At 48.9% G+C, this 23053-nt stretch overlaps 1 protein-coding gene across 5 annotated transcripts in view; it reads right to left on the bottom strand.

Moving 5' to 3' along the window:
* Positions 1-23053, bottom strand: part of LOC140413213 (nuclear receptor coactivator 7-like) — a 193891-nt gene that overhangs the window by 165536 nt on the left and 5302 nt on the right. For 4 of the 5 annotated variants that reach the window (XM_072500890.1, XM_072500886.1, XM_072500889.1 and 1 more), the window contains exon 2: positions 1740-1919. In XM_072500890.1, the coding sequence (XP_072356991.1) occupies positions 1740-1801 (62 nt within the window). In that variant the 5' untranslated portion in view covers positions 1802-1919. Of the gene's footprint in view, positions 1-1739; positions 1920-3294; positions 3429-23053 lie in introns of all 5 variants that reach the window. The other variant, XM_072500887.1, reaches the window with a different exon arrangement.

The following is a 23053-nucleotide window of genomic DNA, read 5'->3' as shown; positions in this document are numbered from 1 at the left end:
TTATCCTTGATACTGTTAAACAGGTGAACTAAAATAGAAATGAGAAATGACAGTCATACAAGTGCTCCAAGATAAATTCTTGAATAAGTTTAAAAAAATGTAAAAAAATAAATAAATTTAGAGTGTCCAATTAATTTTTCTTTCCAATTAAGGGGCAATTTAGTGTTTGCACATCTTTGGGTTGTGGGGGTGTAACCCAAGCAAACACGGGAAGAATGTGCAAACTCCACACAGACAGTAACTCAGAGCCGGGATCGAACCAGGGCCCTCAGCACCACGAGGCAGCAGTGCTATCCACTGCGCCACCGTGCTGCCTTTGAATAAGTTGAGGTAGAGTTTCCGCTTTGGGCACAATTCAGTGATTCTGGCGCAATTCTGCACAAAATTGCACACATTTTCAAAAACATATTTTTTTAATTCAGGATTCTGCTCAAATACATTTATGGATTGTCGAACACAAAATCTGCGCAACTGTGAGCATTTTGAAACATGATTTATTTTTAAAACATCTAACTTGGAAGTATTTTCCTTGATATTCGGAAGAGTACTAAATAAGTACAGTTTGATTAATGCGGCCAAAAATGGGTTAATCTAAAAAAAGGTAAGCATTTTAAAACAGTGTCTAACTCGATTTAAGATTGTTGATAATAATATTTAAAATATATATATTGTTTTCTAGTAACTAGTGAGTTCCTCAGTAAATTTTAAAAAATCATTCAAAATCTTTCAAAACATACCTATTACAGTCCTTCCATCCAAGAGATACAGTTTAATTTTGGAGAGTCTCCTCGAAGGCCTGCAAACAAGTTCAATATGTCGCCCAATATTTTTTAAACTGCCTCAAAAGATTGCAGAAACTCAAGTTCCGCTGAACACAAATAGGTCTTCAAATTTCACAATCTTTTGGGTGATTGTATTCCTTGCTGTACCTTCCTGTCTGCTCCTTTGTATTCCTAGAGAATCCCTCCTTCAGAAGAGTTATTAAACGGAGATGATATCTGTCTGTCTTAAAGAATATAAAAGATTGTGTGGCACAGTCATGATGGTACTGGACTCACAGAGAGAGAGTAAATTAGGAAAATAATTTCAATAAATCTAATAATTAATGGGCAGGGACCAGAAACTGACCAGTACAGCTGCTGGATTATTGTAAAAATCCAACTGATTCACTAATGTCCTTTAGGGAATGGAACCTACCAGCCCTGCCTGGTCTGACCTACATGCGATTTTACTCTCAAATTATATGGCTGGCTCACAGGGCAATCAGGGATGGACAATGAATACTGCCTTGTCAGCATTTCCACAAATAAAAACAAATTTGAAGAAGAGCAAGTCTTGTGAGATATTGTTGTGTGAGAACAGTTGCCATCTTTGCCAACGTTACAGTTCAAAATAATTCACAGTAAGTACTTTGGGATGCTTCTAAGAACTATGATATAGTGTGCTACATGAATGCAAGACTCTTTTCATTTCATAACATGTATTTTCTTTTAATTTAGAATCATTACTTATGGAATTAACAGATGCTTAGTCCAATGAACATCAACGCTACTGAAACATTTAAATGGCAGCGTTACCAATTCTTTTTTCAGCTGAGTACGTACAGAAACTGAATTTGATGCTAAAATTGTTAGTCTGCATCCCTGAGATGTTGCAGCAAGTCAAACGGACTTTATTGCCATTCCTATGACAGTTTATCAGGGTTCTAATGTTTCACTTTGATAAAGTTGACTACCTACCTTGTCTTCACATCAGAAAAATAATCTTGCCGTTTCTCCTTCCTCTGCTCATTGAGATCCATGGTTATGTTGATATTACAGAGCCACAAAGTTTGTTTATTTCAGACATTAGAATGTTTCACTTCTGTCTTCAGTAGAACACTTCCTGATAGCCATGTGACTGTACTGAGCTCTGCATAACTGAAAGGAGAACTATGTCATACAGGAAAACAAAAAGATATTAATTTAAAAATAACCGTTGAGTGTCTAAAAAGAACATTTTGACCAATTCTAACACCATAAAAGTGAATTTGGTTTTGAGTTAGCAAAAATTGGGCCTATTATGTCTATTATTCCGATAATAATTGGGAATTAATTAGTCAAATTTCCAAATATGGGGAGTGACATTAACAAGTCATTTGGTCAATATTTCCATACTGTTTTGTGGAATTGAGCCCAAGGGCAATGGGGGTTGTGCAATAAATGCTGACAGTGATGTCCACATCCCCATGGAATAAAAAAATCGTTAACTATTTGTGATATGTTAATAATCTATCATACACCGCTGTTGAAGGAAAAGTGGTGATACCCGGCAGGACCACTACAAATTGTATCATTACGTCCAAAGTCTAATGGCCATCACTCTACGCAATTTCTTTAACTCAGTTTTCTCCCTTCCTTCCATGAAAGCAATAATTCAGTCGCCATTCTTCTCATGGGAGCCTGGAGATTGAGGCTGGAATTTTCCAGACCCCCCGTGGTGGGTTTTCCCGCTGCAGAGGTGGCTTGCCATTGGCTGCCAATGGGATCTCCCGTTCCACCGCCGGGGGACCGGTGGCGGGGTCGGTTTGGCGAAAAACGGTTTTGGCGAAACTGGAAGGTCCCGTTGGCAGGAAGGGCCAGAAAATTCTACCCTGAATGTTGGGGTCGGCTGTTCAATCATGAGCCTTAGCAATGGATTGACTCAACATCGACATGTTGGCACTATTTTTATCCTTTCATGAAATGTGGGCATTGCTGGTAAGGAAGCGTCCATGGAAATCATATTGTTACGGTTCTCTGCTTTGTGGAGACTTTGCAACTTGTCCATGGAATGAATAATACAAAGTTTTTCCATCTCTCTCCTTGAATGTGAGGCCAGATATCAATCGTTCCAAATTGCTGAAGATTGGGGTATTATTGAATGAGGAAATTCCAATTTATTGGAGACCTTACTGCGAGGACGCAGTGAGGGGAAAGACACAAATTTTGTAGTCTCCTATATTACAATACAATTCAAAAGCACTTCATTACTTTAAATACCACTTGAACCTGCGATTGTGAAAAGCCTAATTCAAGTACAAATTTATTTTTGTTTATCTTGTTCACATGGCATTCTTATATGCCCAGAGTCTTGATAAGTTCTGCAACTTTGAGGCTATCACACTAAGATTCAATCAGTTAGATTATCTTCAACGAACCCAGCAGAAAAAGTGAGGTAACACTGGAGTGGCAAGGCCAATTGTCTCCTCACTACCAACCTTTATTTCCCTTCCTCCATTGCTGCCAAATATGTCAGTGGCTTTTCCTTGCTCACCTGCTAAAGCCAATGGCAATGGGTTTGGGGGTAGGTTTTGGTGGGGCTGCATGGATAGATGTTGGTCTGGAGTTCATTTCTGGGACCACCATGATTGCATGATTGAGGAAGTAGTGGTGATGGCCTTGAGGTACCTAGATGGAAGGGGAGAGCCTTGCATCAATTTCCTCTGTGTAAACATAACACCCTTCTGAAGTTTTGACTGAGACCATTGGTGGGAGATCCATTCTAATCTTTAGGTGGGTTGGGGGGGGATTGGGAGAGGAGTTATTTCCTGACTAAATGTGTGTTCCCAGTTCTTCTGGAGTTACGGTGGCGATTCTACCGCAGCACTAGCAGAATTGTCCTGTCCTGCAGGGTAGCGGGAAGCCTGCAGGAAGCTTACCCATGTTACCAACGTACCCAGAACCAGGATACTGATATATGGTTCTGGGAGTGTTGGAGAGGCAGGCAGCAACCACAACACTGAACACCGCAGTTAGGAATGGTGAATATAGATAGTGATCAAGAGCAGTAATCCTCTCTAATATATTGTTTTTCATACTAGGCCAAGGAAGCAAAAACGACTTGTGCTGTCCCAGCATTATTCTAGCTGACTCAGCAAAAACAAGGGGCGGAATCTTGTTGAACACACAAACACACAAATTAACAGCAGGATTAGGCCACTCGGTGCTTTGCGCCTACTCTGTCATTCAATACAATCATGGCTGATCTGATCGTATCCTCCGTATTCCTACCTACCACTGATAACTTTTCACTCCCTTGTTAATCAAGAATCTATTTACCTCTGCCTTAAAATTATTCAAAGACTGCTTCCACTGCTGTTTCAAGAAGAAAGTCCCAAAGACTCACGACGCTCTGAGAGAAAAAGATTCTATTTATCCCAGTCTTAAATGAGTGACCTCTTATTTTTAAAACAGTGACCACCTGGTTCTAGATTCTCTCACAAGAGGAAACATCCTCTCCACATCCATCCTGTCAATATCCCTCAGGATCGTTAAAGGATTCAATCAAGTCGCCTCTTACTCTTCTAAACTCCAGTGGATGTAAGCCTGACCTCGCCAAACTTTCCTCATAAGACAACTCGCCCATTCCTGGTATTAGTCTAGTAAAACTTCAATGAAATGCTTCTAATGCATTTACATCTTTCCTTACATAAGGAGACCAATGTTGTACACAATACTCCAGATGTGGTCTCACATCTTTACAACTGGAGCATAACCTCCCTATTTTTATAATCAATTCCCCTCACAATAAACAATAACATTATATTAGCTTTCTTAATAACTTGCTGTACCTGTATAGCCTTTTATGGTTCATGCACGAGGGCACCCAGAGCTCTCAGAGTCAAGTGTCTTGTTTGCCAGCAAGAGAGCTGGCGAGACCCACGCAATCTCTTTTCGGAAAGGCGCACCGAAACACACCAATCAGGAAGTGGTGAGACCAGCAGCCGGCGTTCTCATGAAATCAAGACCCCAAAGACAGAAGTCCTGCCTACCAAGACCTGCCGGCTAATCAGAGGCCAGCTTCTCTTGTGCTCAGCAGTGCCACTGGGGAAGCCATGGCTGCTGGTGAAAGGACATGTACCAGGATTGCAGAGTACCCCAGGCTACAGGTAAGTAGTGGGGGTGGGGGGGGGGGGTCTTTGCGAGATGGAGGTCATGGGAAGAGGGCTGCAGGGCGATTGGCAACAAGGGTAGAGGGGTGACTCTCAGCAAGCCCCCCTTCCCAATGTCCTGAGTGTCTTTGATTGAGAGACCACCCCACTGCCATCGCAGGTGACAAGCTGGCCGCACAGTTTTACCTGTTGCGCACACTGCATGCGACAGGTCCGCCTGCAGCTGGGTTAATACCAGTGGCAGCCAGATAAGATCCATAAGTTGTCATTAATTGGCCACTTAAGGTCCTCAATTGGTGGTGGTGGGGTGGTGCTGATCATGGGCCTTCCAGTCTGTATTTAGTGGCCCTGTGCCACACCAAGAGACACACCTTCTGACTGAGCTGCTGCAGCACCATTCTCAAAGGTTAGTTCAAGTGTTACGTGCATTACTGAGTAGGAATACATTATTTAGAGATTTAAGGTTGACAGGGATTGTTAAGAAAGAATCTGCAAAATCGGGTGAGCTCGGGGTACTTTAAGTTGTACGGGAGATGAGGCAGGGATGCCCACTCTCCCTGTTGCTTTTCAGCTTCGCGATAGAGCCACAGGCAATGGCGATTAGAGCGTTAAGGGGTTGGAAAGGGATTGTTAGGAGGGGGGAGGGGGAGGGAAGGGCAGTCTAGGGCGAGCTGGCGCAGGGGTGGGAGCAATAGCACAAGTTGAATTTGGTTCGGTTGGTGGAGCAAATGAAGGGCGAATTTAAAAGGTGGGATGTGCTTCCGTTGTCATTGGCGGTGCGGGTGCAGTTCATAAAGATGTCTGTGCTCCAGAGGTTTTTGTTTGTATTCCAGAACTCGTTGTTATCAGGATTTGTATGGGCGGGGAAGGACACTCGGTTAAAGAAGGTGCTGCTGGAGCAGAGGCGAGGGTGCGGGGGTGGGTTGGCCGTGTCAAATTTAATGAATTATTATTGGGCGGCGAATATAGCCATGGTAAGGAGGTGGGTAGGTGGGGGAGGGGTTGGTTAGGGAGCAGATGGAGTCTGCCTCGTGTAAGGGTACTAGTTTGGGAGCGCTGTCGATGGAGCTTCTACTGTTCTCGCCGGCCAGGTACTCCACAAGTCCGGGAGCAGTGGCGGCCTTGAGGGTATGGTGACAGCGCTTGAGGCTCAAAGGGGCCTCGGTTTGGTCTCGGATCTGCGGGAATCATAGGTTTGCTCTGGCCGGACTGGACGGGGGGCGGGTTTCAGGGTTGGCGGCGGGGGGGGGGAATCGAGCGGTTTGGGTATTTATTTGTGGGGGGCAGCTTCCGGAGCCTAGAAGGACTGGTGGGGGAGTATGAGTTGCCCAGTGGAAACGGGTTCCGATACTTATAGATGCGGAACTACGTGAGAAAACAGGTGCCGTCCTTTCCTGATCTGCTGCCCCCCCCCCGGTTGCAGGGCAGGGTGCTGTTGAGAACAGAGGTTGGAAAGGGCAGGGTATCAGAGGCATATAAAGAATTGATGGACTGGGAGGGCGCACCGATAGGAGTAATTTAGCGAAAGTGGGAAGAAGAGCTGGAGGGTGAGCTGGAGGCTGGGTTATGGGAGGAAGCTTTGAGGAGGTTGAATGGGTCCTCTTTGTGTGCCAGGCTGAGTCTCATTCAATTTAAGGTAGTCCATAGGGCGCATATGACATTGGCTAGATTGAGTAGGTTCTTTGAGGGGGTGAATAGGTGTGGGCGGTGTGCGGGGGGCTCGCAAATCATGTTCACATGTTTTGGGCCTACCCGAAGTTGCAGGGATTTTGGCGGGAGTTCACTGACATGATGTTAGAGGTACTGAGGGTAAAGGTGGTTCTAAGTCCAGAATTGGCAGTGTTCTAAGTCCAGAATTGGCAGTGTTTGGAGTGTCGGAAGACCCGGGGGGCCAGGGGGTGAGAGAGGCCTTTGCCTCCCTGGTAGCCCAGAGACGGATCCTGTTGGGAGTGGAGAGACTCGGAGCCTTGGAAACCGGGGGTTTGAGTGAGTGACCTCACGGATTTCCTTAGGTTGGATAAAATTAAATTTGTCGTAAGATGGTCGATGGAAGTGTTCGTCCGGAGATAGAAACCGTTCATTGACTTTTTCCAGGACAGTTAAGTCAGTAGGGATAAAAGGGCAGCATGGTGGCGCAGTGGGTTAGCCCTCCTGCCTCATGGCACCGAGGTCCCAAGTTCAATCCCGGCTCTGGGTCACTGTCCGTGTGGAATTTTCACTTTCTCTCTGTGTCTGCGTGGGTTACGCCCCCACAACCAAAAATGTGCAAGCTAGGTGGATTGACCATGCTAAATTGCCTCTTAATTAGAAAAAAAAATGAATTGGGTACTGACATGTGAGGGTACCTTTAAGACATGGATGTTTAAGCAATGTACCTTTAAGAAAACAGTGTTGTCAGAGAGTGGGTTGGGCTGAGCTCAGGTCAGCCATTTTGCAGTTGGAAAAAACACTTTGTTTGTGTCTGTGTATGTCGAGAGAGAGCTGCAGGAAGAAAGCAAGGTGCTGGAGCTGAAGTCAACCAAGCTAATATATCTCTGCCATTCTACAGAAAATATATATATCCGTAATCTGATGTGATACTGTTTAAAGGTGTTAAGTCTCTTGGAAGTTTGAAGGAACATTTTTAGGAATTATTTACTGTTGCAATATTTTCTGAGTCATCTTTGAAGTAAGGGGTGTTAAGAGATCCAATGTTTCTTTAAGATGTTGAGTTCATGGAATAAAAACCATGTGTTTAAAAACCCACGTGTCCATAATTGTAATCCCACACCTAGGGAAAAAGCCGTGTGCTAGGAAAAGCAACAAATCCATTAAAGGGAGAGGTTGGTTGAACTCCATGATACATTTTGGGGTTCTGAAAACACCTCGCCCATAACAGTACTCTAAATGTTTTTAAAAAGGGAGTGGGATTAGGGTTAACAAGAAAAAGTGGGGGCAGCACGGCGGCACAGTGGTTAGCACTACTACCTCACGGCACCAAGGTCTCAGGTTTGATCCCGGCTCTGGATCACTGTCCGTGTGGAGTTTACACATTCTCCCTGTGTTTGCATGGGTTTCGCCCCCACAACCCAAAGATGTGCAGGGTAGGTGGATTGGCCAAGCTAAATTGCCCCTTAATTGGAAAAAATGAATTGGGTACTCCAAATCTATTTTTTTTAAACATGAAAAAGTGGAGGCAGAGAGGGTGGGGGGTAAGGTAGGAAGGGCGGGCTGCGGTTGTTGATTACTCATTGATTTACAATGTTACCTCCCGTTTGTTATCTTTTTGATCTTGATTGTGGTTGTGTTTGATGTTTATTTATTTAAATTTTGAGTATCCAATTCATTTTTTCCAATTAAGGGGCAATTTAGTGTGGCCAATCCACCTCGCTTGCACATCTTTGGGTTGTGGGGGCGAAACCCACACAAACACGGGGCGAATGTGCAAACTCCACAGTGACCCAGGGCCGGGATCGAACCTGGGCCCTCGGCGCCGTGAGGCCGCAGTGCTAACCCACTGCGCCACCGTGCTGCCCTGTTTGATGTTTATTTATAAATGCCTTAATAAAAATAATTTTAAAAAGAAAAAATCTTCAATTTTAATAATTTATGGTGCATTATTTCACTAATATTTATAAAGATCTTTCTCCAACCCATTGAAGTGAAATTAATAAACTGAAAATATTTTTACTGCCTACATGAAGAAACGCAGTCTGAACTAAGTGAAATCAAGCACATATTCAGAATCATAGAATCCCGACAGTGCAGGAGTCTGCACCGACCCTCTGAAAGAGCATCCTACCTAGGCCCAGTCCCCCGTAAACCCGTAACCCCATCTAACCTTTCAGCACGAAGGAACAATTTTACCATGGTCAATCCACTTATCTTTGGACTGTGGGAGAAAACAGGAGCACCTGAAGGAAACCCACACAGACACAGGGACAACATACAGGGGGCGATTCTCCAAAATGGAGACGAAGTGTTCGCGCCGTCGTGAATGCGGTTGTTTCACGACGGCGCAAAACGGGTACGGGGACGACCGATTCTGTCCCTCACAGGGAGCCAGCACGGCGCTGGAGCGGTTCACGCCACTCCAGCCTCCCTTACCAGCGACAAATAGGCGCCGCACCAACTCGCGCATGTGCAGTTGGGCCGCGCCAACCTGCGCATGCGCAGGGGACTTCTTCAGCGCGCCGGCCCCGATGCAACATGGCGTGGGGATTCCGGGGCCGGCCGCGCAACAAAGTAGGCCTGGGGGGGGGGGGGGGGGGGGGGGTTGAAAGAGGCCGATCGGTGGGCCCTGATCGCGGGCCAGACCCCATCGGAGGCCCCCCCGGTGAAGGAGCACTTTTCCCCGCCACACAGGTCGCCCCCCGACCCTTCGCGCAGAGTTCCCGCCGGCAGCGACCAGGGGTGAACGGCACCGGTGGGACTCTGTCGTATCCGCACGGCCGCTCGGCCCATCCAGGCCTGAGAATCGGTGGCCCAGCCGCTTCCAGTGGCCCACGGTGCGTCAAATGCGCCGGCGCAAATGGCGCTGATTCTCCGCACCTCGGAGAATCGCACGCCGGCGTCGGGGCCTCGTGGTGCGGTTGCGGCGATTTTCCGGCCCGGCGCGGGGCTCGGAGAATCACCCCCACAAATTTCACACAGGCACCCCACAGGCACCCGAGGCCAGAATCAAATCCCCGTATCCATCGGTTTCTCATTGTTGATTAAGATTTTTGTTATTTTGCATCATCTGACATTATAAAGCTTGCCTGAACATTGTACATCTATGCCCTTGCAAATGCAGTTGTAGTTCTTGTAGAATGCTTCTTAAAGCAATGCAAGTCCTTCCCCAAGTGGAGATTATTATTTTCATGCCTTTTATATCAGGGTGGGGGTTATTTTCATGCCACATCACATGACCATCATTGTTCCATTGGTTGGTAATGAGCTTCTCCAATATCTTACATTCCAAGAAATAATGTATTAAAACGTTCCAAACTGTGTTGTACTGACTGATCTCGCTGGAACAGTACTGACATATTGTCCCTTGGACTGCACTATTGATATGAGGTCACCAAAACATTTGGGGATGAGGAAGAATAGATCTCCAGAGGGGTGGTGCTGCTAACTGGATAGGAAAGTGGGGCCTTGGTTTGAGTGACAACACAAGGTGAAAGTTTAGCAGCTAAAGGGGGATGAAAGAGTTAGAGATATTCAAAGATCAATATTCTATACAATCTATATACATGCATATTTCAGAGTGTGACACTTGAAAGAATGAGTTTTCCCAGAATAACAAGGGTGATAGTTAATCAGTCCTAGTCCAAAAATAGCTAATGACTTGTAAGTTACCTCCATCCAGGAAACAGATGGATCAAAAGAAAACGGATTCTACCTCCTTGGCCAGAGATTTACCATTGCGATCTATATGAGCTTTCAGAGGAAAGTTGAAGCAACTAACTCTATGTTAAGCCATGAGAATGAAGCTATATTAGCTATTGGAATCATTGCTAAAGCTACTGCCGCACTTTATAGGGTCATGGCTGAAGGAGAGGTTATCAGTGATGGAGCAAGGAGCATGATATAAACTGGTGTTAGAGGAACAGTGAGTTTACGTAGCAGCATGTTTTGGAGTAAATAACTGAGCTAGGGAGTATTAAGGCTATGGAGAGATTTGCAACTTTCTCCAGACTTTTGCCTCAGCTAACATGTTTTTTTGTGTTTTTTTTCATAAATTTAGAAAATCCCCAATTAATTTTTGTCCAATCTTTTAGGGACAATTTAGCACGGCCAATCCACCTAACCTGCACATCTTTGGGTTGTGGGGGTGAACCCCACACAGACATGGGGAGAATGTGCAAACTCCTTACAGAGTGACCCAGGGCCGGGATGCAAACCCGGGTCCTCAGCGCCGCAGTCCCAGTGCTGACCACTGCACCACATGCCACCCGCACCTCTGCTAACATGCTTCACTTGTTCATTTTTGGATGACTGTGCATTACCACTTCCTTTTACATTGTTGGAGACACCACAGGTCATTTCTTGCTCCACATTCTGGATGCTCTCTCTCAATCCATCTGCCTCACCACCCATCTTTAACTTTCCATAAAATTATAGATTTTTGTCCGTACTGTTGATATTTGTTGTAACTTTGGTCCTGATGAATGTTAATGCCCGAATTTGGATGATATGGACTTTATGAGGCAGGTGTTAGTGAGGATCCCGGATCTGGAAACGCATAGGCTAGATATGGGGGAGGGCAATTTCAATACGGTCTTAGATCCGAGGTTGGACTGGTCATGTCCTAAGTCATCGAGAGTGTCGGTGGTGGCTATGGAGTTGAGGGGGTTCATGGATCACATGGGGAGGGGGACAGACCTGTGGAGTTTTGAGAGCCTGAGGGTAAAGGAGTTCTCGTATTTCTCACAGGTGCTCCAGGTGTACTCCTGGATTGATTTCTTTGTGATGGATAGGAGGGTGGGGGGCCGACTCGGAGTACTTGGCAATTGTGGTTTCTGACCACGCGCCGCATTGGGTGGATTTGCGGGTGGTTCAGGGGGAGGCCCAACAGTCGCAGTGGAGTTTAGATGTGGGGCTGTTGGCGGTTAAGGGGGTATATGAGCTTGTGAGGGCTGCTATTTGGGATTATGTGGAGCTGAATGACACGTGGGAAGTCATAGCCGTCATGCTGTGGGAGGCACTTAAGGGGGTAGTTAGGGGTGAACTTATCTCAATCAGCGCGCATAGGGAGGGGGTGGATCGAGAGAGGGCAAGGCTGGTGGAGGAGTTTCTGAGGGTGAATCAGAGGTATTTGGTGGCGTCAGAGGAGGGGTTGTTGAAAGAGAGGCAGAGGCTCCAGATGAAGTTTGGGTTAGTGTCCAAAGGGAAGGCGATGGGGTAGTTGCGGAGAGCCAGTGTACGAGTACAGGGAAAAGGCGAGCAGGATGCTGGCCCATCAGCTGAGGAAGCAGGCAGCGATGAGGGAGATTGGTAGGGTGAGGGACAAGAGGAGTAAGGTGGTGATGGACCCTGAGGGGGTGATTGGGGTTTTTGAGGCCTTTTATAGGAGGCTGTGTGAGTTGGAGCCCCGGATGGGTAAGAGGGGATCAGACAGTTCCTGGATGGGTTGGGAGTTCCCCAAGATGGAGGAGGAGAGGAATCAAGGACTGGGATCCCTGTCGGGCTGAGGGAAGTGATGGACAGTGGGAGCGATGCAGGCAGGGGGCGATTTCAATACGGGCCGGCCGAGTTCCCAGCAGTTTTAGGAGACGTTCGGTGGGAAGCTGGGGCCGCTGCTAGTGAGGACGTACAATGAGGTGAGGGATGGGGGGGGGGGGGGGGGGGGTGGACATTTTCGGAGGCTTCCATCTCCCTGATTTTGAAGGAAGAGAAGGGTCTGAAGCAGTGTGGGTTGTACTGTCTGATATCGTTGTTTAATGTTGATGCAAAGGTCTTGGCGAAGGTACTGGCGTTGTGAATAGAGGACTGTGTGCCGGGGTTGATAGGGAGGACCAGATAGGATTTGTGAAGGGAAGGTAGTTGTCGGCGAATGTGTGCAGGCTGCTTAATGTTATTACGATGCTCTTGGAGGGACAAGAGGTTGAAGTAGTAGTAGCAATGGATGAGCAGGAGTCCTTTGATCGGATGGAATGGGCATATTTGTTGGAGGTGTTGGGTCGGTTTGGGTTTGACCAGGGGTTTGTGGATTGGGTTCAACGGTTGTAAAGGGCACCATTGGTGAGCGTTCGAACAAACAGGACGAGTTTGGGGTACTTCGGGCTGCATCGGAGATGAGGTGGGGTGCCTGTTGCTTTTCGCTTTGCAATGGCACTTAGGATGTTGAAGGGTTGGAAAGGGATTGAGCAGGGGGAGGGGGGGGGGGCGGGGGTTGCTGAGCACAGAGTTTTGCTATATGCGGACGATCTGTTGCTACACATCTCGGACCCAGTGGGCAGCATTAAAAGGATCATGGAGACCTTGAAGTATTTTGGCCGGTTTTCGGGGTATGAATTAAACATGGGGAAGAGTGAGCTGTTCCTGATCAATACTAGAGGGCAGGAGAGGAGAGTTGCTATTCCGGGTGGTGGGGGTGAGTTTTCGGTATCTAGAAATCCAGGTACGCGCGGTGCAGGGCCCAGCTACACAAATTGAGCTTGGCAGGGAATTAAGGCAGATTTTAAGAGGTGGGATGTGTTGCTGCTGTCACTGGCTGGGTGCGTGCAGACGGGTAAAATAACGGTGCTGCCCAGGTTCTTGTTCATGTTCCAGAATCTCCCAATTTTTGTTCCCAAGTCCTTTTTCAGGAAGGTGAATGGGATAATTTCGGGGTTTGTGTGGGTGAGGAAGACCCACGGGTGAGGAGGGTGTTCCTGGAGAAGGGGCAAGGGGGACTGGTATTGCCGAGTGTAATGGATTATGGGGCTAACATTGCAATGGTGAGGAAATGGGCACTGGAGGAGGGGTCGGTATGGGGGCGGATGGGAGAGGCATCGTGTAGGTCAACGCATTTGAGGGCAGGGTTGTTGGCACCCCTCAGAATGTTCCTGGACATCCATCTTAGTTCTCAGGAAGTCTATCTTCCAGTCTCAGAGTGCTCCCGGAGATCGATCTTCATTTTCAGGTGGTCCACCTTTCTTTCAATAGTGGGTCAGTGATATTGGGTGTCTTTTCAATATGGCGCCTGGCACGATAGCAGGCTACGCGGCATCCAGTCCTCCCCGCTCCCGAATATGACGCAAAACATCTGGATGTATAATTAATGAGATCGGGTGGGAAGATTTGGCGTGTTTTCCTGCCAGCCTCCGCAGTGGGAAACACTACACGTTCCTACCTTGCCATGGCACTCAGACTCAAGATGGGAGAATTCCTGAAACATCAAACTTCATCTTATCTCCCTTTCTTTTTCTTTAATATACAATATTAAGGACAGCACAGTGGGGCAGTGGTTAGCACTGCTACCTCACGGCTCCGAGGTCCCAGGTTCAAGCCCGGCTCCGAGTCACTGTCTGTGTGGAGTTTGTATTCTCCCCGGGTTTGCATGAGGTTTCGCCCCCACAACTCAAAGATGTGCAGGGTAGGTGGATTAGCCACACTAAATTGTCCCTTAATTGGATAAAATAAATTGGGTACTCTAAATTAAAAAAAAAAATCATACAATATTAAAGCACAACTTTGTAATCATCCGAATATGACTTTCCTAACACCCGCTGTTGCCTTCTATTCTTTTCACCTTAAAGAAAAGACTTGCATTTATATAGGACTTTTCATAATAATTCAAAGCACTTTTTATAGCCAATGAAGTCACTGTTGGAATGCAGAATGTTGCTCAGCAAATTCCCACAAACAACAGTGCGATGAGTAGATATTCTGTTTTATGTCATGTTGATTGAAGAATAAATGTAATATAATGGCCCTGTTCTTCCGCGAAATGTAGTGGCACAGGGTCTTTTACATCCACCTGAGCAGGTAGTTGGCTCCTCGGTTTAACCGTGTCATCCAATAGATGGCACCACTGACAGTGAATGCTCCCTCAGTACTGCAATGGAGCCTCAGGTTTGATTTTTGATGACTGAAACTTTCTCTAGAATATAGGTAGAAGTGAAATGACAAAAAGTAGAATAGTTTTATTTCTCAGAGATCACAGAATATTACAGCACACAACTGCGTTAAGTTAGAACAGTTACGATTGTGTAGATATTCTGGGTCATGTCAATATCAAAAAGGTGTTGGACATCTTAAAAAGCATTAAGGTAGATAGGTCCTCAGGGCCTGTTGGGACCTACTCCAGAATACGGAGGGAGGCAAGGGAGGAGATTTCTGGGGACATGACAGAAATCTTTGTATCCTCATTGGCTACAGATGAAGTCCCAGAGGACTGGATAAAGACAATGTTGTTCCTTTGTTTAAGAAGAGTAGCAGGAATAATCTAGGAAATTATAGGCCGGTGCGCTTTACGTCAGTGGGAGGAAAGTAATTGGAAAAGATTCTTAGGGACAGGATTTACTCACATTTGGAAACAAATGGACTTATTAGCGATAGGCAGCATGGTTTTGTGAAGGGGCGGTCATGTCTCACTAACTTGATAAGAGTTTTTTGAGGAACCGATGAAGATGATTGATGAAGGAAGGACAGTGAATGTTGTCTACATGGACTTCAGTAAGCCCTTTGACAAGGTGCCACATGCCAGACTGGTACAAAAGGTGAAGTCGCACAGGATCAGAGGTGAGATGGCAAGATGGATACAGAACTGGCTCAGTCATAGAAGGCAGAGGGTAGCAGTGGAAGGATGTTTTTCTGAATGGAAAGCTGTGACTAGTGGGGTTCTCCAGAGAACAATGCTGAGATCTTTGTTGTTCGTAGTATGTATAAATGATTTGGTGGAAAAATGTAGCTGGTCTGAGTAGTAAGTTTGGGACGACACAAAGATTGGTGGAGTTGTGGATAGTGAAGAGGATTGTCAGAGGATATAGATCGGTTGGAGACTTGGGCGGAAAAATGGAGGATGGCGTTTAAGCCAGACAAATGTGAGGTAATGCATTTTGGAAGGTCTAACTGGTGGGAATTATACAGTAAATGGCAGAACCCTTAGGAGTACTGACAGACAGAGAGATCTCGACGTCCAGGTCCACAGATCACTGAAAGTGGCAATGCAGTTGGATAAGGTAATCAAGAAGGCATACTGCATGCTTGCCTTCATTGGTCGGGGTGTTGAGTATAAAAATTGGCAAGTCATGTTGCAGCTGTACAGAACCTTAGTTAGGCCACATTTGGAATATTGCGTACAATTCTGGTCGCCACACTAGCAGAAAGATGTGGATGCTTTGGAGAGGGTACAGAAGAGGTTTACCAGGATGTTGCCTGGTCTGGAGGGTATTAGCTATGAGGAGAAGTTGGATAAACTTGGTTTTCACTGGAACAGAGGAGGTTGAGGGGCGACCTGATAGAGGTTTATAAAATTATGAGTGGCATGGACAGAGTGGATCGTCAGATGCTTTTTTCCCAGGGTGGAAAGTCAATTACTAGGGGATATGGGTTTAAGGTGCGAGGGGGAGACTTCCAGGTGCGGCGATGACCAGCTAAGTCGCACGTTTCGGCAGCTCCCGGTGGAAAGGACTTTTGGCCTCTTAATAGGAGCCCCAACGGCAATTTTAACGGCTAAAAACACTGTGCGGTAAACCAGAAGGGAATCCCCCCTGGACACGGATGGAAAAAGGAGAGGAAAGTGGCCGGATTGCGGTGGATCCTCTAGAGCAGCGGCCAAGAAGGCAGGCACAAAGCAAGATGGCATCGGAAGGAGGCAGTTTAATATGGGGCCCTGACCAACAAGAGTTCCTGCGGCTTTGCGTGGAAGAACTTAAAAAGGAGATGAAGAAGGAGCTGTTGGCCCCGATATTACAGGCGATTGAAGGGCTAAAGGAGGAGCAAAAGACCCAGGAGCAGGAGCTTCGGGTCGTGAAGGCAAAGGCTGCTGAGAATGAGGACGACATACAGGGCCTGGTGGTGAAGACAGAGATGCACGAGGTACAACATAAAAGGTGTGTGGAAAGGCTGGAGGTGCTGGAGAATAATGCGAGGAGGAAGAGTTTAAGGATTCTTGGTCTTCCCGAAGGTGCAGAAGGGGCGGACATCGGGGCATATGTGAGCACGATGCTGCACTCGTTAATGGGATCGGAGGCCCCGACTGGTCCGTTGGAGGTGGAGGGAGCGTATCGAGTTATGGCACGAAGACCGAGGGCTGGAGAAATTCCTCGAGCCATAGTGGTGAGATTTCTCCGATATAAGGACAGAGAGATGGTCCTCAGATGGGCAAAGAAAACTCGGAGCAGTAGGTGGGAGAACGCGGTGATCCGCGTATATCAAGATTGGAGTGCGGAGGTGGCGAGAAGGAGGGCAAGCTTTAATCGGGCCAAGGCGGTGCTGCACAAAAGGAAGGTTAAATTTGGAATGCTGCAGCCGGCAAGACTGTGGGTCACACATCAAGAGAAACACCACTACTTTGAAACGGCAGATGAGGCGTGGACATTTATTGTCGAGGTGAAACTGGAATAAGCGGGCTAGAAAAAGAACGTTTGGGACAAAGTGTTGGGGCGAATATGTGGGGTGAAGAGGGGGGGAAAAAGGGGGAAGAGATGATTTCCCAAGTTGTTAATCCTGCGACCCTGTAACTTTTCTCTCTTCCCCATGTCGTGGGGGAGGGAGGATGAGGGGCTGGGGGTGCCGGCCATTGGGGGCAGGGCCAAATGGGAAGCGCGGGCTTTGTTCCCGCGCTATGGTAATCATGGCGGAAACAGGGAAGCAGGAAGGAGGGGGCCTCGCACAGTGGGAGCCGAGGTCACGGGGGGAAGCTGAGGTCGGCCAGAGTTTGCTGACTTCTGGGAGTAACATGGGGGGTGCAATTACGCTAGTGAGGGATCTAGCGGGGGGGGGGTTGCTGCTGCTGGGGAGAAGGGGGAGCTGGTATGGGGTGGGGTGGTCGGGGCGGGAGGGCGCCGTTGGGGGGAGATACGGCTACGTGGGAACCGGGTGAGGAGCTGGATTGAAAAAGGAGATGGCTAGTCGACAAGGGGGGGGTGGTAAAGAGCCCCCCAACCCGGCTGATCACGTGGAATGTGAGCGGGCTGAACGGGCCGATAAAGAGGGCACGGGTACTCGCACACCTAAAGAAACTTAAGGCAGATGTGGTTATGCTGTAGGAGACGCATCTGAAACTGATAGACCAGGTCAGACTACGCAAAGGATGGGTGGGGCAGGTGTTTCATTCGGGGCTAGACGCAGAAAACAGGGGGGGTGGCTATACTAGTGGGGAAGCGGGTAATGTTTGAGGCAAAGACCATAGTGGCGGATAGTGGGGGCAGATACGTGACGGTGAGTGGCAAATTGCAAGGGGAGGCGGTGGTCTTAGTGAACGTATATGCCCCGAACTGGGATGATGCCAACTTTATGAGGCGTATGTTAGGACGTATCCCGGACCTAGAGGTGGGGAAGTTGGTAATGGGTGGAGATTTTAATACGGTGCTGGACCCAGGGCTGGACAGATCGAGGTCCAGGACCGGAAGGAGGCCGGCTGCAGCTAGGGTGCTTAAGGACTTTATGGAGCAGATGGGAGGAGTAGACCCCTGGAGATTTAGTTGACCTAGGAGTAAGGAGTTTTCGTTTTTCTCCTATGTCCACAAAGTTTATTCACGGATAGACTATTTTGTTTTGGGAAGGGCACTGATCCCGAAGGTGACGGGGACGGAGTACACGGCTATAGCTATTTCGGATCACGCTCCACATTGGGTGGACCTGGAGATAGGGGAGGAAAAAGAACAGCGTCCACCCTGGAGAATGGACATGGGATTATTGGCAGATGAGGGTGTGTGTTTAAGGGTGAGGGGGTGTATTGAAAGGTACTTGGAACTCAATGATAATGGGGAGGTCCAGGTGGGAGTGGTCTGGGAGGCGCTGAAGGCAGTGGTTAGAGGGGAGCTGATATCTATTAGGGCACATAAAGGAAAGCAGGAGGGTAGGGAAAGGGGGCGGTTGTTGAAAGAACTTCTGAGGGTGGACAGACAATATGCGGAGGCACCGGAGGAGGGACTGTACAGGGAAAGGAAGAGGCTACATGTAGAATTTGACTTGTTGACTACGGGTAATGCAGAGGCACAATGGAGGAAGGCACAGGGTGTACAGTACGAATATGGGGAGAAGGCGAGCAGGTTGCTGGCCCACAAACTGAGGAAAAGGGGAGCAGCGAGGGAGATAGGGGGGTGAGAGATGAGGAGGGAGAGATGGAGCGGGGAGCGGAGAGAGTGAATGGAGTGTTCAAGGCATTTTATGAAAGATTATATGAAGCTCAGCCCCCAGATGGGAAGGAGAGAATGATGTGCTTTCTGGATCAGCTGGAATTTCCTAAGGTGGAGGAGCAGGAGAGGGCGGGACTGGGAGCACAGATTGAGACGGAGGAAGTAGTGAAAGGGATTGGGAGCATGCAGGCGGGGAAGGCCCCGGGACCAGACGGATTCCCAGTTGAATTCTATAGGAAATATATGGACTTGCTGGCCCCGCTACTGATGAGAACCTTTAATGAGGCGAGGGAAAGGGGGCAGCTGCCCCCGACTATGTCAGAGGCAACGATATCGCTCCTCCTAAAGAAGGAAAAAGACCCGCTGCAATGCGGGTCCAATAGGCCTATTTCCCTCCTGAATGTGGATGCTAAGATTCTGGCCAAGGTAATGGCAACGAGGATAGAGGATTGTGTCCCGGGGTGGTTCATGAGGACCAAACTGGGTTTGTGAAGGGGAGACAGCTGAATACAAATATACGGAGGCTGCTAGGGGTAATGATGATGCCCCCACCAGAGGGGGAAGCGGAGATAGTGGTGGCGATGGATGCCGAGAAAGCATTTGATAGAGTGGAGTGGGATTATTTGTGGGAGGTGCTGAGGAGATTTGGCTTTGGAGATGGGTATATCAGATGGGTACAGTTGCTGTATAGGGCCCCAATGGCGAGCGTGGTCACGAATGGACGGGGGTCTGATTATTTTCGGCTCCATAGAGGGACGAGGCAGGGATGTCCTCTGTCCCCGTTATTGTTTGCACTGGCGATTGAGCCCCTGGCCATAGCATTGAGGGGTTCCAGGAAGTGGAGGGGAGTACTCAGGGGAGGAGAAGAACACCGGGTATCTCTGTATGCGGATGATTTGTTGCTATATGTGGCGGACCCGGCGGAGGGGATGCCAGAGATAATGCGGATACTTGGGGAGTTTGGGGATTTTTCAGGGTATAAATTGAACATGGGGAAAAGTGAGTTGTTTGTGGTGCATCCAGGGGAGCAGAGCAGAGAAATAGAGGATTTACCGTTGAGGAAGGTAACAAGGGACTTTCGGTACTTGGGGATCCAGATAGCCAAGAATTGGGGTACATTACATAGGCTTAACTTAACGCGGTTGGTGGAACAGATGGAGGAGGACTTTTAAGAGATGGGACATGGTGTCCCTGTCACTGGCAGGTAGGGTGCAGGCGGTTAAAATGGTGGTCCTCCCGAGATTCCTTTTTTGTGTTTCAGTGCCTCCTGGTGGTGGTCACGAAGGCTTTTTTCAAAAGAATCGAGAAGAGTATTATGAGATTTGTGTGGGCCAGGAAGACCCCTTAAGTGAGGAGGGGATTTTTGCAGCGTAGTAGGGACAGGGGGGGGGGGGGCTGGCACTACCGAGCCTAAGTGAGTACTACTGGGCCGCCAATATTTCAATGGTGTGTAAGTGGATGGGAGAAGAGGAGGGAGCGGCGTGGAAGAGATTGGAGAGGGCGTCCTGCAGGGGGACTAGTCTACAAGCTATGGTGACGGCACCGTTGCCGTTCTCACCGAAGAAATACACCACAAGCCCGGTGGTGGTGGCTACATTGAAAATTTGGGGGCAGTGGAGACGGCATAGGGGAAAGACGGGAGCCTCGGTGCAGTCCCCGATAAGAAATAACCATAGGTTTGTTCCGGGGAGAATGGATGGGGGATTTGGAGCATGGCAAAGAGCAGGGGTAGTGCAATTGAGAGATCTGTTCGTAGATGGGACGTTTGCGAGTCTGGGAGCGCTGACGGAAAAATATGGGTTGCCCCAAGGGAATGCATTTCGGTATATGCAACTGAGGGCTTTTGCGAGGCAACAGGAGGAGGAATCGGACGGACTCTCAGAGTATTTATTTTTGACAAGGCAGTTGCCATTTAGTTTGGTTTTTGTTTCTGTTCATATATTATTTATTTATTTGTTTAAAACTGGCCACTGTTATTTATATTGCTTTATTGTTGTTTAAAAGAAACACTACGTACTGTTATGTTTGGCCAAAGAATCTTGAATAAAATATATTTTTTTAAAAAAGATGCGAGGGGGAAAGTATAGTGGAGATGTGCGAGGCAAGTTTTCTTTCTACACAGATGGTGGTGCATGCCTGTGATGCGCTGCTGGGGGAGGCAGTGGAAGCAGATAAGATAGTGGTGTTTAATACATGCCTGTGACGAATACATGAATAGGATGGGAATAGAGGGATATGGACCCCGGAAGTGCAGAATGTTTTAATTTAGACAGTCATCACGATCGGCGCAGGCTTGGAGGGCAGAAGGGCCAGTTCCTTTGTTGTACTGCTGGAGACACAGACGGCCCAGGGGGGTGGCGATCCGCGAAGTTCGACAAAAGATCTCTGACAATGAGGACGTGATCTTAGGCCTGGCGTTAAAGGTGGAGGCGCACGAGGTGCTCCACAAGAAATGGCAGGAGCGGTTCGAGGAGATGGAGAATCGTTCGAGGCGGAAGAATCTGCGGATTCTGGGCCCCCGGAGGGCTGGAGGGGCCGGACGTGGGGGCCTATGTGGTCACCATGTTGAACTCACTGATGGGAGCGGGGTCCTTCCAGAGGCCCCTAGAGCTGGAAGGGGCCCATAGAGTGCTGGCGAGGAGGCCCAAGGCTAATGAGCCTCCGGGGGCGGTGTTGGTGAGGTTCCATCGGTTCATCGATCGGGAGTGTGTGCTCAGGTGGGCCAAGAAGGAGAGGAGCAGCAGGTGGGAGAACGCGGAGGTTCGAATTTACCAGGACTGGAGTGCGGAGGTGGCGAAGAGGAGGGCCGGGTACAATCGAGCGAAGGCGGTGCTGCACAGGAAGGGGGTGAAGTTTGACATGTTGCAGCCGGCGCGACTGTGGGTTACCTACAAGGACCAGTAACCATTATTTTGAGTCTCCGGAGGAGGCGTGGGCCTTTGTTCAGGCCAAGACGTTGGACACAGATTGGGGGTCGTGATGAGCGATTGGGGACTGCGGTTGATATGTTATGTTTATTTTTGTTTCGAGGGGGGGGGCCTTTCTTTTGCTCCGGGTTTCTTTTTCTCTGTGTTTTTCTCTTTCGGGTCGGTGAGGGTGGGGGAGGGTTGGTCAGGGGGGGGGGGGGGGGGGGGCTCTTGGAGGGGGGTAGGTAAACGGAACAGGGGGGGGTGGACGGCGGTGAGATGCGGCCCAGCGGGGAGGGGGAGGCCCGAGGCAGGGGTGAGGGGACCGGGCCTGTAAAAGGAGCTGCATCAGAGGTGGCGGGGCCTGGTAGGTGGAAAGCGCGGGCTTTTTTCCGCGCTGAAGACTGGAGGGGGCGGGGAAGTGAGGGTTGTTTCCCGCGCTTAGAACGGAAGGGGGAGGGGGAGAGCCTATGGATGGGGACGGGAGAGGAGGAGTCAAAGGAGAGGTGGGAGTGGCCGGGGTCAGCAGGAGTCAGCCGACTTGCGGAAGTGCAATGGGGGGAGTAAATCAGCTAGGATGGGTCCTAGCCGGGGGGGGGGGGGGGGGGGGGGGGGGGGAAAGAGAAGAGAGAAATCGAGTTGCTGCTGCTATGGTCAAGGAGGAACTGGAGCGAGTGGGGGGGGGGTCGAGACGGGGGTATGCCGCTGTGGGGAACAGGCCAGGTGTGGGGTGCGGGCACGTGGCTGGCCGAGGAGGGGTCATGGCTAGTTGGCGGGGGAGGGGGGGCGGGTAGCCCCCTGATCCGGCTGATAACCTGGAATGTAAGGGAACTGAATGGGCCAGTTAAGCGGGCCTGCGTGTTCGCGCACCTGAAGGGGCTCAAGGCGGATGTGGTTATGCTTCAGGAGACACACCTGAAGGTGGCAGACCAGGTAAGATTGAGGAAAGGGTTGGTAGTCAGGTGTTTCACTCGGGGCTAGATGCCAAAAATCGAGGGGTGGCGATCTTGGTGGGAAAGAAGGTGTCATTCGAGGCGTTGAGCATTGTGGCAGATAATGGCGGTAGGTAAGTGGTAAGTTGCAGGGAGAGAGGGTGGTACTGGTCAATGTGTATGCCCCAAACTGGGACGATGCGGGTTTTATGCGGCATATGTTGGGTCAGATCCCAGACTTGGAAGTGGGGGGCCTGATAATGGGGGGAGACTTTAACACAGTGCTGGACCCGGCACTGGATCACTCCAGGTCTAGGACGGGTAGGAAGCCGGCGGCGGCTAGAGTGCTGAGAGGGTTTATGGACCAGATGGGAGGGGTGGACCCTTGGAGATTTGCAAGGCCGGGGACTAGGGAATTTTCATTCTTCTCACATATCCATAAGGCTTATTCCCGAATCAACTTTTTCATTTTGAGTAGGGGGCTGATAGCGAGAGTAGAGGATACTGAGTATTCGGCAACATCCATTTCGGACCACGCCCCGCATTGGG

Source organism: Scyliorhinus torazame, chromosome 1 (genome assembly GCF_047496885.1).
Source record: "Scyliorhinus torazame isolate Kashiwa2021f chromosome 1, sScyTor2.1, whole genome shotgun sequence".
Lineage (NCBI taxonomy): Eukaryota > Metazoa > Chordata > Chondrichthyes > Carcharhiniformes > Scyliorhinidae > Scyliorhinus > Scyliorhinus torazame.
Note: the sequence above shows the minus strand (reverse complement) of the source record. Positions and strands in the feature narration are given on the sequence as shown.